General features: G+C 42.1%; 1 protein-coding gene across 3 annotated transcripts; it reads left to right on the forward strand.

Moving 5' to 3' along the window:
* The first annotated feature begins 463 nt into the window (after positions 1-463).
* LOC139573579 (metalloreductase STEAP4-like) lies at positions 464-19185 on the forward strand. 3 transcript variants are annotated; one of them, XM_071397199.1, is made up of 11 exons: positions 464-835; positions 919-1139; positions 1311-1418; positions 1750-1820; positions 1928-2015; positions 12618-12896; positions 12989-13083; positions 15726-15836; positions 16037-16079; positions 16949-17113; positions 18685-19185. In XM_071397199.1, exons 2-11 carry the CDS (start codon positions 921-923, stop codon positions 18946-18948), a joined length of 1443 nt encoding a protein of 480 aa, XP_071253300.1. In that variant the 5' UTR covers positions 464-835; positions 919-920; the 3' UTR covers positions 18949-19185. The 3 variants fall into 3 exon arrangements, with proteins under 3 accessions (XP_071253300.1, XP_071253302.1, XP_071253303.1); XM_071397201.1 differs by having other exon boundaries at positions 549-835; positions 16949-17149; XM_071397202.1 differs by lacking the exon at positions 12618-12896 and having other exon boundaries at positions 556-835.
* The last annotated feature ends 149 nt before the right edge of the window (positions 19186-19334 follow it).

The following is a 19334-nucleotide window of genomic DNA, read 5'->3' on the forward strand; positions in this document are numbered from 1 at the left end:
TACTGGTTTACTGTAAACTAAGCCCAGTCTAAAGCTTGGGTTCACTAATTCTACTGTGCTCTGACCCCACCTCAAGCATTTAGATTTTTCTTGCTTTCATGAAAACAGTGTTTCAAGACACTGTTCATGGTGATGTGACACAGTTCTTCTGGTATTTCATATTCTGGGATTTTTGGAGTTACAAGCATATTGTTGCACGCAATGGAATGTCGTCACATTTTTGAACAAAAGCCATCTGAGGTAAGGTAGTATTACAACAAACCAAAGTGCATCTGCTGTTGTGTTATTGTCATGAACTGCGGACCTGTGCTTGTGTGAACCCAGAAAGACCACAGTGATCTGGCGTCTCTCCAGGTCTGGTATTCCAATATTATGTAACCTCCCTGCTTCCCAGAAACCACTGGCCTCTCCTCAAAGACAATACAGAGTGAGTGCCATGGGCTTTCCTGCCCACACACACACACACACACACACATGCAAAAACCCTCCTCTTCTATTGGAATTTCCATCTTGGCAGAGAGACTCCCTTTCCTCCTCCCTCCAGGAGCACGCCCAGACACAAATAGAGACTCAGTCAGTCGTGTCTGGATAACTCAGAGGAGCTGCTCCAACTCTGAAGATTATTGTTTTGGGACATGTAATGCAGAAAACATTTAATTGCAGGATTTCAACTACAGTAAGCTGTCCTAGCATTGATTGACAGTGCTCTGTCTGGACTGTAAGACTCCGTCTAGAGGAGGTGTCTGCTGAAGAACTTAACAAAGTGAAAGGGGCGTTTATCCTGCGAGCTCCATATATGTGAATGTACTTATTCTGTGATTGAAACTTCAGGAAGGTATTTTAAACTCTTTGGGCTTTTTGACACTTTCTGTTGATTCTATCTACAACTCAAGGTGATCTTTGCCTGTCTCTGTTCAGGCATGACGGGTCAGGAGAGGAGTGAGGAGAAGAGTGAGTGTGTGTCCCTGTCTCCGATGATGGAAACTGTCCCTGCCCTACCTGAGAGTGAGAGGGTGTGTGTGTTTGGGACGGGGGACCTGGGGCGCTCTCTGGGCCTGCGTCTGCTGCAGGCGGGGTACGGTGTGGTGTTCGGCAGCCGCCGGCCCCACAGCAGCAGCCGCCTACCCCACGGAGCACAGGTACAAAATAAAGTAGATCTGGTTTTATGTGGTGATATGTTAAATGTGGATATGTGTTTTTACCGTGTTGTAAATGTATTTCAATATATTTTTTTATGTTTGAGGGAGTATATGTAAATATACTGTACTTGTGTTTCTGTGTGTATCAGTATGTTGATGATGTATATGCAGGTCCTGGGCCATGCTGCAGCTGCCCAGTCAGCCCATATGATCTTCATTGCTGTCCAGAGAGAACACTACGACTTCCTGGTACCACTGGCCAATCAGCTTAAGGGGAAGGTAGCATATATGTATTATTACTTCTGCTATATGTATTAATGTCTGTTTTGTCAGTATGTAACTGTATATTTGGCTAACATAATGTATGTCCCAGCATATTTAGCCAATATATTCTGTGTCCCAGTGTATTTAGCCAATATATTCTCTGTCCCAGTGTATTTAGCCAATATATTCTGTGTCCCAGTGTATTTAGACAATATATTCTTTGTCCCAATGTATTTAGCCAATATATTCTATGTCCCAGTGTATTTAGCCAATATAATGTATATTCCAGTGTACTTAGCAAATATATTGTATGAATCAGTGTATTTGATGCCATGTTGAATTGCAGGTGTTGGTGGACCTCAGTAACAACCTGAGGAAGAATCAGTACCCAGAGGCCAACGCAGAGTACCTGCAAAGGTGAGAGCTATAGAGTATATGCTGTTATTATTTGTATGTTTTTTTGTTAATTAGGGATGTTTTTATATGTTGATAAAATATAAATGTGGTTATATGTCCCTGAACAGTCTGGTCCCTGGAGCTGAGGTGGTTAAAGGCTTCAACACCCTGTCTGCCTGGAGTCTGCAGAATGGACCTTCAGATGCCAACAGACAGGTACACACCGAGGTTGAAGCCATGCCCATGAAACCAATTGGCTACTAGATTCAAGTCTATATACACTACATGACCAAAAGTATGTGGTAGTAGGTTGTCATGTCTCTGACTATGTTTAAATTATATGACATGCTATTTTTTCACATTGATTACCTAATGTCTAATTTATTGCGTGATTGAATTAAACCATGCAACAATTAAACCATTAATAACCTGGGGTACAACGGAAGCATTCATTATATAGAGCAGTTATCTCCCAAATCCACTCTCTTAAAAATCTGAAGATCTTTTATATCCATAGCAGTCAATTATTAATTGTCACCTCGATCGGTCTCATTCTGATTGTCGTAAGTACTTGGTTATCTGCACGAACCCTAGCTAATAAGTTCAGCAATACACAAATTGGCTTAATTATTTATTTACTAAATACCGAAATAATCACACAGAATTACATATATATACACAGGATAGATCATACATCGATTACAAATCAAGTCATGAAAGCCCCTAGTGGGCTAACCCGATATGACGGCTGGTTACACAAAGGAAGGGGGTTGGGTTTGAATGAAAGAGCGGAAAGACTAAGGCACAAAGGGATTGGGTCTCTATTGGACCTTGAGAAGCTATGCTACCGTAAATACAGAATCTAATAACCGCCCATTCGGAAAAGGAAATCGCAAGATATATATTTAGTCTGAGCTGCGCTTCGATAGATGGGTCGAAGACAGAAGACTGGTTTACCCAGCAGAGATTGCCATTGTCCTTTTGAAGAATCTTTCTGGTCGTAGTGTTGTAGAGCGGATACGTTAAAGTACCCTGTCATTCTTTGGAGAGTGTCTTTCATTTCCTAGGCCACATACGTTTACAGCTGCAGCTGATAACTCGACGTCTAGGATGTATCACTTCTTTAGTGAATAATCGTTCAAAGTTCATACCAAGATGCCATAATCAGCTCGTGCTGTATTCTGGCTGGTCTAGTCGAAATTCACCATTCCAGCGTAGTGATTTTCACCTCCGCGTTGAAATCCGCCCTTTCAACCACCAATGCAGCTTTAAGAAAAATACATTAGTTTGTTGGTGATCTGGACGCCAAGGAACTTGAAGCTCTCAACCTGCTCCACTGCAGCCTTGTCGATGAGAATGTGGTGGTCGGTCCTCCTTTTCCTGTAGTCCACAATCATCTCCTTTGTCTTGATCACGTTGAGGGAGAGGTTGTTGTACTTGCACGACACGGCCAGGTCTCTGACCTCCTCCCTGTAGGCTGTCTCGTTGTTGTCGGTGATCAGGCCTGCCACTGGTGTGTCATCAGCAAACTTAATGATGGTGTTGGAGTCGTGCTTGGCCATGCAGACGTGGGTGAACAGGGAGTACAGAAGGGGACTAAGCATGCAGCCCTGAGGGGCCTCCGTGTTGAGGATCAGCGTGGAGGATGTGTTGTTATCAATACTTACCACCTGGGGACGGACCGTCAGGAAGTCCGGGATCCAGTTGCAGAGGGAGGTGTTAAGTCCCAGGGTCCCTAGCTTAGTGATGAGCTTTGAGGGCACTATGGTGTTGAACGCAAAGCTGTAGTCAATGAATAGCATTCTCACATAGGTGTTCCTTTTGTCCAGGTGTGAAAGGGCAGTGTGGAGTGCAATAGAGATTGCATCATCTGTGGATCTGTTGGGCGGTATGCAATTTGGAGTGGGTCTTGGGTTTCTGGGATAATGGTGTTGATGTGAGCCATGACCAGCCTTTAAAAGCACTTCATGGCTACAGACGTGAGTGCTACGGGTTGGTAGTCATTTAGGCAGGTTACCTTTGTGTTCTTGGGCACAGGGACTATGGTGGTCTGCTTGAAACATGTTGGTATTACAGACTCAGACAGGGAGAGGTTGAAAATGTCAGTGAAGACACTTGCCAGTTGATCAGCGCATGCACGGAGTATACATCCTGGTATTCCGTCAGGCCCTGCGGCCTTGTGAATGTTGATGTGTTTAAAGGTCTTACTCACATCGTGGTCACAGTCGTCTGGAACAGCTGATGCTCTCATGCATATTTCAATGTTACTTGCCTCGAAGCGAGTATAGAAGTAATTTAGCTCGTCTGGTAGGCTCGTGTCACTGGGCAGCTCTCGGCTGTGATTCCCTTTGTAGTCTGTAATAGTTTGCAAGCCCTGCCACAACCGACGAGTGTCAGAGCTGGTGTAGTAAGATTCAATCTTAATCCTGTATTGACACTTTGCCTGTTTAATGGTTCGTCAGAGAGCATTGCAGAACTTCTTATAAGCCTCCGGGTTAGAGTCCCGCTCCTTGAAAGCGGCAGCTCTACCCGTTAGCTCAGTGTGGATGTTGCCTGTAATCCATGGCTTCTGGTTGGTGTATGTACGTACAGTCACTATGGGATGACGTCATCGATGCACTTATTGCTGAAACCAGTGACTGATGTGGTGTACTCCTCAATGCCATCGGAAGAATCCCGGAACATATTCCAGTCTGTGCTAGCAAAACAGTCCTGTAGCTTAGCATCTGCTTCATCTGACTACTTTTCTATTGACCAAGTCAACTGGTGCGTCCTGCTTTAATATTTGATTGTAAGCAGGAATCAGTAGGATACAATTATGGTCAGATTTGCCAAATGGGGAGGGTGAGGGAGAGCTTTGTACGCTTTGTACAACCTCTGGTTGCACATTTAACATGCTGATAGAAATGAGGTAAAACTGATTTAATTTTCCCTGCATTAAAGTCCCCGGCCACTAGGAGTGCTGCCTCTGGATGAGCGTTTTCCTGTTTTCTTATGGCGGTTTACAGCTCATTGAGTGGGGTCTTAGTGCCAGCATCAGTCTGTGGTGGTAAATAGACAGCTACAAAAAGTACAGATGAAAACTCTCTAGGTGGATAGTGTGGTCTACAGCTTATCATGAGATGCTCTACCTCAGGCAAGCAAAACCTCAAGACTTCCTTAGATATCGTGCATCAGCTGTTGTTTACAAATATACATAGGCCGCCACCCCTTGTCTTACCAGAGGCTACTGTTCTATCCTGCCGATACAGTGTAGACCTTTGACATTATGGGATATTGTGTGTAGGCCAGTTAGAGAAAATCTAAATGTAATCCATTTTAAATTCAGGCTGTAACTCAACAAAATGTGGAAAAAGTAAAGGGGTGTGAATACTTTCTGAAGGCACTGAATATAAACTATTTATACAAAAGTATGTGGACACCCATTCAAATTAGTGGATTCGGCTAATTCAGCCACATCCGTTGCTGACAAGCATATAAAATCAGCACACAGCCATGCAATCTCCATAGACAAACATTGACAGTAGAATGGTCTTACTGAAGAGGTCAGTGACTTTTAAAATGGGACTGTCATAGGATGCCATCTTTCCAACAATTCAGTTCGTCAAATTTCTGCTCAGCTAGAGCTGCCCCGGTCAACTGTAAGTGCTGTTATTGTGAAGTGGAAATGTCTAGGAGTAACAAAGACTCAGTCGCAACGTGGTAGACCACACAAGCTCACAGAACGGGACGGCTGAGTGCTGAAGTGCGTAGCGCGTACAAATCATCTATCCTCAGTTGCAACACTCACAACGGCGTTCCAAACTGCCTCTGGAAGCACTAAACTGCTTCTTGATGCAACATCAGCACAAGAACCGTTCGTCGGAAGCTTTATGAAATGGGCTTCCATGGCAGAGCAGCCGCACACAAGCCTAAGATCACCATGCTCAATGCCAAACATCGGCTGGAGTGGTGTAAAGCTCGTCGCCATTGGACTCTGGAGCAGTGGAAACACGTTCTCTGGAGTGATGAATCCCACTGCACCATCTGGCAGTCCGACTGATGAATCTGGGTTTCGCGGATGCCAGGAGAACGCTGCCTGCCCCAATGCATAGTGCCAACTGTAAAGTTTGGTGGAGGAGGAATAATGGTCTGGGGCTGTTTTTCACGGTTTGGGGTAGGCCCCTTAGTTCCAGTGAAGGGAAATCTTAACGCTACAGCATACAATGACATTCTAGATGATTTTGTTCTTCCAACTTTGTGGCCCTTTGCTGTTTCAGCATGACAATGCCCCTGTGCACAAAGCGAGCTCCATACAGAAATGGTTTGTCGATATTGATGTGGAAGACCTTGACAGGCCTGCACAGAGCTCTGACCTCAACCCCATTGAACACCTTTAGGGTGAATTGGAACACTGACAGCGAGCCAGGCCTAATCGGCTAACATCAGTGCCCGACCTCGCTAATGCTTGTGGCTAAATGGAAGCAGAAAAGGTGGGACCAACTCCATGTTAATGCCCATCATTTTGGAATGAGATGTTCGACTAGCAGGGGTCCACATTGTCATGACGTTGCCCTGTTGGGTGAGGTTTATGACCCCTCATAAATACCTTTGCCCCCTTTTCTCTCCACTCTACACAATGGACTCTTGGAAAGCCCTGTGTTGCCACAAAGAAAGTATGGTCCCATCAGAAGGTTGGGGAATGGAACAATATTTCCCTTTCTCAATCAGTTGGAATTGTCCGTTGGTACTTAACTTCTTCTTCTTACTTCTTATATAATGCAGGGGCAGTATTGAGTAGCTTGGATGAAAGGTGCACAGAGGTGCCCATAGTAAACTGCCTGCTCCTCAGTCCCAGTTGCTAATATATGCATATTATTATTCGTATTGGATAGAAAACACTCTGACGTTTCTAAAACTGTTTGAATTATGTCTGTGAGTATAACAGAACTCATATGGCAGGCAACAACCTGAGAAGTTCCACTTCCTGTTTGAATTGTTTCTGAGGTGGCAGATTTTCAACCAAGCTCTCATTGAAATTACAGCAAGATATTGATGAGTTTTTACTTCCTACGGCTTCCAATAGATGTCAACAGTCAATAGAACTTTGTCTGATGACTCTAATGTGAAGGGGGGTCGAAGGAGACAGGAATTAGTATGAGGTGACCACGCATTGAAGTAGTATGAGGTGACCACGCAGCCATGAGGTGAGCACGCATTGAACACGCGCCTTCACATGAGGAGGACCTCCGGTCCACCGCTCTTCTGAAGTCAATCTAATTCTCCGGTTGGAACGTTATTCAAGATGTATGTTAACAACATTCTAAAGATTGATTCAGTACATCGTTTGACATGTTTCTACTGACTGTTACGGAACTTTTGGACATTTCGTCACGTTATAGTGGATGCGCTTTGTGACTTTGGAATTGTTTACCGCTAACGCGCTAACCAAAGTAGCTAATTGGACATAAATAACGGACATTATCAATCATTTATTGTGGACCTGGGATTCCTAGGACTGCATTCTGATGAAGTTCATCAAAGGTAAGGAAACATTTATCATGTATTTTCTGGTTTCTGTTGATCCCAACATGGCGGCTAATTTGGCTATTGTTCTGAGCTCCGTCTCAGATTATTGCATGATTTGCTTTAAAGTTTTTTTTAAATCTGACACAGCGGTTGCATTAAGAAGAGGTATATCTATAATTCCATGTGTATAACTTGTATTATCATCTACATTTATGATGAGTATTTCTGTTGAAACGATGTGGCTATGCAAAATCACTTGATGTTTTTGGAACTAGTGAATGTAATGCGCTAATGTAAACTCAGATTTTTTGTTATAAATATGAACTTTATCAAACAAAACATGCATGTATTGTGTAACATGAAGTCCTATGAGTGTCATCTGATGAAGATAATCAAAGGTTAGTGATTAATTTTATCTCTATTTCTGCTTTTTGTGAAAGCTATCTTTCGCTGGAAAAGTGTCTGTGCTTATTGTGGTTTGGTGGTGACCTAACATAATCGTTTGTAGTGCTTTCGCTGAAAAGCATATTTGAAATCGGACACTTTGGTGGGATTAACAACAAGATTACCTTTAAAATGATAATAGACACATGTATGTTTGAGGAATTTTAATTATGAGATTTCTGTTGTTTGAATTTGGCGCCCTGCACTTTCACTGGCTGCTGTTATATCGATCCCGGTAGCGGGATGCAGCCATTTTAAACAATAGTACAGTAGTCCTAACATTTCTGGAACTAAATGTTAATTTTGTTAGCTTGTAGTTAAAATTAGCCAATTTTAAACATATAGACACCAGTCCTCACGTCATCGGGAACTGAGGTTGACTTCCTTCAACAGGCTTTTGTACTGGGGGAGAGAAGGGCGTGTTTCATAGTTCTCAACCAATGTTTGTTCACTTGGGCGTGGCCACTGTGTGAGCATAAGTTTACTTATGAAAACAATTCTCTCATTTAGAAGCTAAAATCACATTTCATGTTCTCACAAATAGTTTCATATTTAAACATTTAAATTGCACAACAATTCCATGTGAATCTGATCGCTAGAATGTGTAGACTTTCCGAGATACAATTTATGTCGTCCTATCATCAGACAACAACTGATCTGACATCATATTCTTTAAGGGCTTGTAAGTACGTATTTCACTGTAAGGTCTACACCTGTTGCATTCGGCGCATGTGACAAATACAATTTAATTTGATTTCCAATATCTCGCAAAGAAGGGCACCTATTGGTAGACGGGTAAAAAAAAGCCAACATTGAATATCCCTTTGATCATGGTTAAGTTATTCATTACACTTTGTATGGTGTGTCAATACACACAGTCATTACAAAGATACAGGCGTCTGTACAGCTTTTAATGGCTGTGATATGAGAAAATTGAGGATGGATGAACAACATTGTAGTTGAGTGAAAAGAAGGAAGCCTGTACAGAATAAAAATATTCCAAAACATGCATCCTGTTTGCATCAAGACACTAAAGTAATTATGCAAAAATGTGGCGAAGCCATTCACTTTTTATCATGTATATAGAGTGTTATATCTTTTGGGCAAATCCAATGCAACACATTGCTGAGTACCACTCTCCCTATTTTCAAGCATAGTGGTGGCTTCATCAGGTTATGAGTATGCTTGTAATCGTTAAGGACTGGGATGTTTTTCAGGATAAACAATTAATGGAATAGAGCTAAGCATAAGCAAAATCCTACAGGAAAACCTGGTTCAGTCTGCTTTCCACCAGCCACTGGTAGATGAATTCACATTTCAGCAGGACAATAACCTAAATCATAAGACCTAATCTACACTGGAGCTGCTTACCAAGAAGACAGTGAATGTTCCTGAGTGGCTGAGTTATAGTTTTGACTTAAAGCCTTCTGTGTGTTCTCTTTTCGACTCCCTCAGCATATTTGCAATCAAACGGAATAATTTTTTCAATTTTCTTAGCTATCATAATCTAATTCCACTGGGCATTCCACTGATTTCAAAACTCGGTCATCCAGAAAGTGGTGAACAACACTTTTGCAGTTCTACATGTACTACGTGTTTTATTTTATTTTAAATGCGTTAGAAAGGATTACCTACACAAACTGACCAGCTCATGTTATAGACAGAAGCGGGCTACATGGCAACCAATCCGAATATTGTATGGGCATGTCTAGCCCATCCATTATCTCAGCCAATCATGGCGAGCGGGAAGGTTCCTAACTTTTTCCGTAGATAAATCAACTAGGCAATTCTATTCGTATTTACAGTTGGCATACAAGTTTGTTATTAAGGCAAAATGAAAGTTCACATGAAGGTATTTCCTCTCCTGTAAAGTAGTGACGCGCGACACATGCCTAGTGTCCTGAAACTAGTCAAATATTTAACAGTGGGTTTGAAGTACTTTCTGCATATGTTTGTGTTTTTCAAAGCCAAATCCACAACTGGCATGCTCGGCCTTGATTCGGTGTTATGTAGCGACATTCGAAATTGTGTTTTTTACATTGGATAAAAGCAGAGACACAGAGCTACACAATGGTATATCATATATTGCATTTGAGGAACAATGGGTAAGTAATTCTGCTTTGAAAGTTGATAAACTTGTAACCTAATTTTTGAGAAATTGGCCTTTGAAGGTTTTGGAACATACTGGAGAGCTCTATTTGAGGTTTGACTAGTTAAATAAATAAAATACTGGAGGACTCTTCTTTGTCTACACCCATTCAGCATCTTTCACACCCTCTTAAGCTTTAGCTCCACCAATGTATTTAAGGGTTGATCTGAGGGTTCTGTCCTAACAACAGCAGTCAAGCACCCAAGCTAATTGACTAATAGTTGTCACAGTGACATTCTAATAAAATGGACACTTGCATAGTGGAATCTTTTGTTAAGACATGTAGCTAGCTAGCTAACCAACCAGGTTCAATGTTAGCTAGCTAACATTAGGCTATAACAAGCAAAGCAAATGGCTCTGAGATACGATTAACGTTAGCTAGCGAGCCAGCCACCTAATGTTAGCTAGCTAACTAACAGTATACTTTAACTTGAAATGAAAAGAAATTAGAAACGTGTAATATCTGAAAATGTAGCTAGCTATACTATCTTACCCATGGGTTAAAATCGGAGTAGATATCCAGAGCGAATTTACTGTCTATCAACAGTTGTCGCAGTGACATTCTATTGAAATGGAGACTTGTATAGTGGAGTCTTTTGTTATCTTACCCATATACATCATGGTTGGACAGATGCCTAAAGATGTAATCCGGAGACAAGTATTTTCTCCATCTCCTTAGCTATCATACTTTAATTCCACTGATTTCAAACTCGGTCCTCCAGAAAGTGAACAGCAACACTTAATTTTTATTTGTTTTATTTCACCTTTTCACCAGGTAGGCCAGTTGAGAACAAGTTCTCATTTACAACTGCGACCTGGCCAAGATAAAGCAAAGCAGTACGACAAAAAACAACAACACAGAGTGACACATAAACAAACGTACAGTCAAAAACACAATAGAAAAAATCTATGTACAGTGTGTGCAAATGTAGAAGAGTAGGGACGTAAGGAAATTAACAGGCCATAGAGGTGAAATAATTACAATTTACCATTAACACTGGAGTGATAGATGTGCAGATGATGATGTGCAAGTAGAGATACTGGGGTGCAAAAGAGCAAGAAGATAAATAACAATATGGGGATGAGGTAGTTGGGTGTGCTATTTACAGATTGACTGTGTACAGGTACAGTGATCGGTAAGCTGCTCTGACAGCTGATGATTAAAGTTAGAGAGGAACTTAAGTAGTTCTACTAAGCAATATATATATTTTTAAAGACGGGATTACCTACATGTAGCGTGGTTCGTTCTGCGTTGTGTACTTTTAATTAGGACGCTGCCACAACTGACGGTCTGCTAGTTGAAATCCTTTTTATTTGCCCTGCACACGAAGAGACAACACACATTATGTTACCCTTGGCGCAGTCACAGCTCTCAGGCACCTTGCTAGCCGAAGGTCAGGCAAAAGAGAACCAAAAGGAAATAACAGGTGCTGCGTGCACACATTCAATGCACAACAGCACATCATACAATACAAGTAAAATTATACAGAACATAATTCGGACAAAATAAAAGACATACCTGCACACGAAGAGACAACACACATTATGTTACCCTTGGCGCAGTCACAGCTCTCAGGCACCTGCGCGAGCACATGGACACTCACTCAAACACTGTCCCAAGTACTCACAAGTTACAATAGATACCCTAGTTAGCGAGCTTTGTGAAACTTGTTAACATAAATCTTTATATTATCCACATTATAACAAACTTATGGTTGCAAAACAGTACATTGTGTAACATTATGACGGTTTTATATTAAACAGTTTCGGAGCCAAGGACAACATAACTTGCTAGCCGAAGGTCAGGCAAAAAAGAACGATAAAGGGGTATGGAAATACAGATAACCCGCGATGGGCCAAACCAAAATATACAAAACTTTTACAATCACATGTATGTACAATATTGGTATGAAAAAGTGTTTGTACACCAAATAAAAACATTAACTATGCAGCTGTAATTAAATAAAAAAATACACTGAATTATTATTATTATTATCAAATTATTAACATCCCCTCTTGACCTGGCCTATTTGAATTGGTCCTTGTGTGCAATTTGGTGCGTAATCTAGGGGAACAACATCACACTGCTACATACACATACTAACCATACTAACCAGCTCAAATAGACAGAAGCGTGCAATATGGCAGTCCAATCCGAATTCATCTCTCCATCCCAATCATTATCACAGCCAATCATGGCTAGCGGGAAGGTTGCTGACTTTTTCAGTGGCTAAAACAACTAGACTGGTAATTTAAAAAATGATTAGTATTTACAGATGACATACACGTTTGTTATTAAGGCACATGAAAGTTCACATGTTCCAAAAGGCATTTCTGCCAAAAAACGCATTTTGCTTAAAGAAATATGATGTTGAAATGGTTCTTGTGTGAAGTAGTGACCCGCGACATATGCCTAGTTTCCTGAAACGGGTACATTTTAGAAAAAGGCTCAGTGTCGTTATCCTCACAAAGTGAGGTATTGAAAACTGTGGTGTCAATACCTTTCTAAGATTTTTTTTATTACTTGTTAAACATATCTTTCACTGAGCACTTTATTAGTATAAAATAATATAAAATAATATAATTTCCCGCATTTTTGGAGCATACAATATAGCTGAGTATTTGAATGATTTATTTTATGCAGGCATTTTTGCTCATATTTATCAAGGGTGTCAATAATTTCAGGACCCCACTGTATGTGTATAAATATATGTCAGGTGTATATCTGCGGGGAAAGTGCGGAGGCCAAGCAAGCGGTGATAGCGGTAGCCACCAAGCTGGGTTTCAGTGCCCTGGACCGGGGCTTTCTCTCAGTGGCCCGGGAGCTGGAGGACTTCCCCCTACAGCTGTTCCCCCAGTGGAGGCTCCCCCTGCGCATCGCCATTGGCCTCAGCGCTGCCTTCTTCTTCTACCTGCTGATCAGAGACATCATCTATGCATACGTCACCCAGGGCAAAGACATCTCCTTCAGAATCATGGTCTCACTTGCCAACAAGGTACTGGACACAGGCCCTCTGAGTGGTTGTGTTTGTGTTTCTCTCTGTGTTACCAGCTGTTCAAGGTGTGTGCGTGTGTGTGTTCTCCCCAGGTGTGTCCCATCGTGTCTCTGATCATGCTGTCTCTCTGTTACCTGCCTGGTGTCCTGGCTTCCTTTTTGCAGCTCTACAGAGGCACCAAGTACAGGTCAGACCTTTGTGTGTATGTGAGTGTGTTTGCATACATGTATGTTTATACAATGTTGCGTATGTGCAGTTGAGGTCAGAAGTTTACATACACTTACGTTCAAATTATTAAAACTCGTTTTTCAACCACACCACAAATTCTTTGTTAACAATCTACAGTTTTGGCAAGTCGGTTAGGACGGTTAGGATCTACTTTGTGCATGCCACAAGTAATTTTTCCAACAATTGTTTACACAGATTATTTCACTTATAATTCACTGTATCACAATTCCAGTGGGTCAGAAGTTTACATATGCTAAGTTGACTGTGCCTTTAAACAGGAAATTATGTCATGGCTTTAGAAGCTTCTGATAGGCTAATTGAAAACATTTGAGTGAATTGGAGGTGTACCTGTGGATGTATTTCAAGGCCTACCTTCAAACTCAGTCCCTCTTTGCTTGACATCATGGGAAAAATCAAAAGAAATCAGCCAAGACCTCAGAAATAAATTGTAGACCTCCACAAGTCTGGTTCATCCTTGGGAGCAATTTCCAAATGTCTGAAGGTACCACGTTCATCTGTAAAAACAATAGTACGCAAGTATAAACACCATGGGACCAGGCAGCCATCATACCGCTCAGGAAGAAGACGCGTTCTGTCTCCTAGAGATGAACGTACTTTGGTGTGAAAAGTGCAAACCAATCACAGAACAACAGCAAAGGACCTTATGAAGATGCTGGAGGAAACAGGTACAAAAATATCTATATCCACAGTAAAACGAGTCCTATTTCGATATAGCTTGAAAGGCCGCTCAGCAAGGAAGAAGCCACTGCTCCAAAACCGCCATAAAAAAAGCCAGACTGCGGTTTGCAACTGCACATGGGGACAAAGATCATACTTTTTGGAGAAATTTCCTCTGGTCTGATGAAACAAAAATAAAACTGTTTGGCCGTAATGACCATCGTTATGTTTGGAGGGAAAAGGGGGACGCTTGCAAGCCGAAGAACACCACCCTAACCATGAAGCACGGGGGTGGCAGCATCATGTTGTGGGGGGGCTTTGCTGCAGGAGGGACTGGTGCACTTCACAAAATAGATGGCATCATGAGGATGGAAAATTATGTGGATATATTGAAGCAACAGCTCAAGACATCAGTCAGGAAGTTAAAGCTTGGTCGCAAATGGGTCTTCCAAATGGACAATGACCCCAAGCATAATTCCAAAGTTGTGGCAAATTGGCTTAAGGACAACAAAGTCAAGGTATTGGAGTAGCCATCACAAAGCCCTGACCTGAATCCTATAGAAAATTTGTGGGCAGAACTGAAAAACCGTGTGCGAATAAGGAGGCCCACAAACCTGACTCAGTTACACCAGCTCTGTCAGGAGGAGTGTGCCAAAATTCACCCAACTTATTGTGGGAAGCTTGTGGAAGGCTACCCGAAACATTTGACCCAAGTTAAACAATTTAAAGGCAATGCTACCAAATACTAATTGAGCGTATGTAAACTTCTAATGTCACGACTTCCGTCAAAGTTGGTCCCTCTCCTTGTTCGCGGGGGTTCAGCGGTCGACGTCACCGGCTTTCTAGCTACCGCCGATCCACTTTTCATTTTCCATTTGTTCTGTCTTTGTCTTATCACACCTGGCTTCACTCACCAATCACTTGTTTATTATTTAACCCTCTGTTCCCCATGTTGTATTTGTGAGTGATTGTTATTTGTTACGTGGATGATTGTCAGGCGTTGCACTTTTGTTTTAGACTGTGTTTTTGGCACTTGTATGTGTTATGTGCTGTCATTTGGTAAACAGTATTAAAGTGCGCCTGTTTATTATACTCCGCTCTCCTGCACTTGACTTCGCCTCCCATGTACACGCATTACATCTGACCCACTGGGAATGTGATGAAAGAAATAAAGCTGAAATAAATCCTTCTCTCTACTATTATTCTGACAATTCACATTCTTAAAATAAAGTGGTGATCCTAACTGACCTAAAACAGGGAATGTTTACTAGGATTAAATGTCAGGAATTGTGAAAAACTGAGTTTAAATGTATTTGGCTAAGGTGTATGTAAACTTCCGACTTCAACTACATGACCAAAAGTATGTGGAAACCAGCTTGACGAACATCTCATTCCAAAATCATGGTCATTAATATGGAGTTGGTCCCCCTTATGCTATTATAACAGCCTCCAATCTTCTGGGAAGGCTTTCCATTAGATGTTCGACCCTTGCTGCAGGGGCTTGCTTCCATTCAGCCACAAGAGCATTAGTGAGGTTGGGCTCTGATGTTGGGCGATTAGGTCTGGCTAGCAGTTGGAGTTCCAATTTATCCCAAAGGTGTTCCATGGGGTTAAGATCAGGGCTCTGTGCAGGCCAGTCAAGAACTTCCACACCAATCTCAACAAACCATTTCTGAATGGACCTCGCTTTGTGCACGGGGGCATTGTCATGTTGAAACAGGAAAGGGCCTTCCCCAAACTGTTGCCACAACATTGGAAGCACAGAATCATCTAGAATGTAATTGTATGCTGTAGCGTTAAGATTTCCCTTCACTGGAACTAAGGGGCCTCGCCTGAACCATGAAAAACAGCCCCAGACCATTATTCCTCCTCCACCAAACTTTACAGTTGGCAATATAAGTGTTTATGTATGTTTAACATCAGGCGCTTCCCTGATTGGCTGGACCGCTGGATGCTGTGCAGGAAACAGCTGGGTCTTCTGGCACTGGGATTCGCCTTTCTGCACGTGCTCTATACACTGATCATACCCATACGGTCAGTGGAGCACACACACACACACACACACACACACACACACACACACACACACACACACACACACACACACACACACACACACACACACACACACACACACACACACACACACACACACACACACACACACACACACACAGCAGTGAACTGTGTCTTCCATTGGATTTTAGTAAAGAAAGTATTGATTTTGTTCCCAGGTACTATGTGAGGTTTAAGGCCACTGATCGCACTGTCTCTGTGGTAAGTACACCTACCTAGCTTTAAGGCCAAATTAAACACTTTCTAAACAGTGAACATTGGATAGACAAAATTGTGTATAGATTTAAGACCTTCATTTGAACACTCTGTTGACTCTGAGAATTTTCCTGCGCCGCAGGATTTACATAAATTCACACTAATACATGGTTATGTTAAAGAGATTCTCTGGAACTTTTGTATACTTTTTGGCCAGTAGTTCTGAAAGCAGCACTCACGAGCCAAAAGTGGCGAAAACGAGTACTACGTGACACCACGTCCTTGCTTTCTCTGTATCTGCTGGTGCCACTGAGCCAGTGGGCCAGCCCTGCAACCTCATTGGTTAATGCTGGCCGGGCCTCTTGCTAGCTGTCACTCAAATGTGAGGGGCTGAAGCTCTTTGGCTAGATCTAAAATTGCTAAGGGGCTGGCCCATATGGGGGAAATGTAGGGAAAATGGCGATGCACAGCTTCAAGAAAACAGTCATTTTTCAAGTATTTCGTGGCTAATTGAGATACGAAAGTAATTCTGCTCATAGAATATGAATGTATGAACTACATATTGAGACATCCAGGAGGTTTAAAAAATATTTTCTTAGTCGCCAATGAACCGGAGCATGTCTTAACAGTATAGCACTTTTTATGTAGCCTAATTTTGGCCAGCTAATAGCCTTGCCACCAATCAAGTAACATTACATTGGCAGAAAAGTGGGAACGGAGTTAATGTTTGAATGCTGTTGCTGCAGGATTATTTTGCTGTGACAATACTGGCCATATTAAGATCTGTACATTGGACACACACCTACAGTATATAGCAATATTCAGGCACTAGTTTTGATTATAAACACGCCTCTCTCTCTCTCTCTCTCTCTCAGATCAGAGAGAACAGGACCACTGAGTTTGATATGACGACGGCCTGGCGTGGCGATTCCTACTTATCCCTGGGAATTCTGGGATTTGGCCTGTACGTCCTGTTAGGAATCACATCTCTTCCCTCCGTCAGTAACGCTCTCAGCTGGAGGGAGTTCAGCTTCGTACAGGTGGGACCACCAGGACCGGTCACACTGAATGTTTAGGTCAGACACACTTGGGAGGCACTCATTTTCTGCCCATTTTTACTAGCAGTGGGGGAATAAATCGATACAGTCATATATCACAATATTTTGGACAATATTATATTGATACTTTGACTCCAAGTATCGATTTGCCTAGGTAGCGTTAGCTAGCGCTAGTCGGCTGTACCTCTGGTATTTTTCATCCTATAGTTTGTTCTCCATCTTCTTTTTAAATAGTGAGACAATGTTTTCAGCCCTTTTATTTCCATGACTGATAAAAAACATTTTCTCATGCTCTCTCGTGTCTTTCTGCAGCAGACATATAATTACCAATATGTTTGGAACATCAAATCGCAATAAAATCGAAGTATCGAATCACAATACATATAGAATCGTGAAAATTGTATACATACCGTATCGCACCTAAGTATTGTGATAATGTTGTATCGTGAGGTCCCTGGCAATTCCCAGCCCTAATTTGTACACTTATCTCCTTCAGTATTTCCCCTACAGTTTACAATTGGCTCATTCATCCCCCTCCTCTCCCCTGTAACTATTCCCCAGGTCGTTGCTGCAAATGAGAACGTGTTCTCAGTCAACTTACCTGGTAAAATAACGGTAAAATAAAATTTGCGTATTCATGCGGGGTGCAGAGCCAACATCCAGGCCAGAATGCAATAAAACTCCAGGAAAGTAATCTGATTTTCAGCAGACAAGCCAGAGGTTATGCGCTGGGGATATGAAGCTGTATTCCAATCACTACAGGGAACACACACACTCATTCATAAATGTAACTGGGTCAGGAGAAACTCCGGCTCATTTTCTAATTCATTAATTTCCCTCAAATTGAAGCAGTGATTTAAATGTTAAGTTATTCATCAAATGTAATTTAGGAAGAATATATTAGAACAGGCCAGGAGAATTCACGTGTGTGTGTGTGTGTGTGTGTGTGTATGTGCGCTCGCAGGGGCGGCATTCACTCCAAAACATTTGAGGGGGCACAAGTTACGTGAGGATAGCTGGGTAATGGCTAGGTCCCCCATCTGGACGTTGGAGCATTTTGCGTTTGTCAAACACCTGAAGCAGCGTTTTCCTGTAATCTAGAGCCATAATCATTATGCTTAATTCCAGAGGTCCTCCTGACTGGTAGTTCTTTTTTTAAAGAAACAAAATATTCTTCTCTGCATCTATGCTAAAATCTGGGTAAAAGCTTGAAAGGAATGTGAATCTTATTCAGTACATTTAGTAATGCTTGCTTTTTTCAAGTCTACCAACCTTGCCAGCAGGCATGCCAGCTAAGATAGCTAGCTACTTTAACTTGATTGATAGCTGGAAATGGCTTCTTCGCAGCTAGGGAGGGGAAACTTTCCAAAATGAAAACAATTAGAAATTAGCTAGTTTGATGGGCAATAGACAAAAATTTAAACGAAGTTTAATTTCTCATTGGAGGGCAAAAGGGCAGGTGCTCAAGCTCCCTTAGACCTTTGTCTGTGCACATACCTGGCATGTGTGTGTGTGTGGTTCATGTGTTTATGTGTTCGTTTCTCCCCCACCAGTCCAAGCTGGGTCACCTGACTCTCCTGTTGTGTACGGCGCACACCTACCTGTATGGCTGGAACAGATTCCTGAGTGCCTCCACCTACAAGTGGTACACCCCACCGGGCTACATGCTGTGTCTGGTGCTTCCCTCTGTGGTGCTGCTACTCAAGCTGCTGCTCATCACCCCCTGTGTGGACCGAACCATCACCCGCATACGCCAGGGCTGGGAGAGGGGGGCAGATCAGAGGAACTCTAAAGACAGCCAACCACTGATACCTTAGAGGACACACACACACACACAGACACACACAAAATAACACCCTCAGTGTGATGACAGCTTTGTCTTCGAGGCATGAACTCTTGTTTCTTTGCTATTGTACCCTCAGAGGTTGGCTACCATTCAATCATCGTTTGCCATGTTTCTGGGATCAAAAACCAACAATAACATTTAATTGATATGCAGTCGTATTTCTTTTTGTAAACATTGTTGCATTTTAATAAATACATTTTCAACCGTATGTCAACCAGACACTAGTTTTCTCTGGATGAAACAAGTTTCACTGGTGAAAGCTCTCTCTCTCTCATCCTCTCTTACTGTACATCCTCTCTCTTCTTTGACTGATTGTACAGTTATCCCCAGATGAAACACAGGTTTCAGAGACGTATA

This window comes from Salvelinus alpinus, chromosome 4 (assembly GCF_045679555.1).
Source record: "Salvelinus alpinus chromosome 4, SLU_Salpinus.1, whole genome shotgun sequence".
NCBI lineage: Eukaryota > Metazoa > Chordata > Actinopteri > Salmoniformes > Salmonidae > Salvelinus > Salvelinus alpinus.

Bases quoted from the DNA above. Each gene is read 5' to 3' on its own strand.
- LOC139573579 (XM_071397199.1), top strand. From the start codon at position 921: ATGACGGGTCAGGAGAGGAGTGAGGAGAAGAGTGAGTGTGTGTCCCTG. The intron at 13,084-15,725 runs GTCAGACCTTTG...GTTTAACATCAG, and splicing joins TACAGAGGCACCAAGTACAG to GCGCTTCCCTGATTGGCTGG. The intron at 17,114-18,684 runs GTGGGACCACCA...CTCCCCCACCAG, and splicing joins GGGAGTTCAGCTTCGTACAG to TCCAAGCTGGGTCACCTGAC.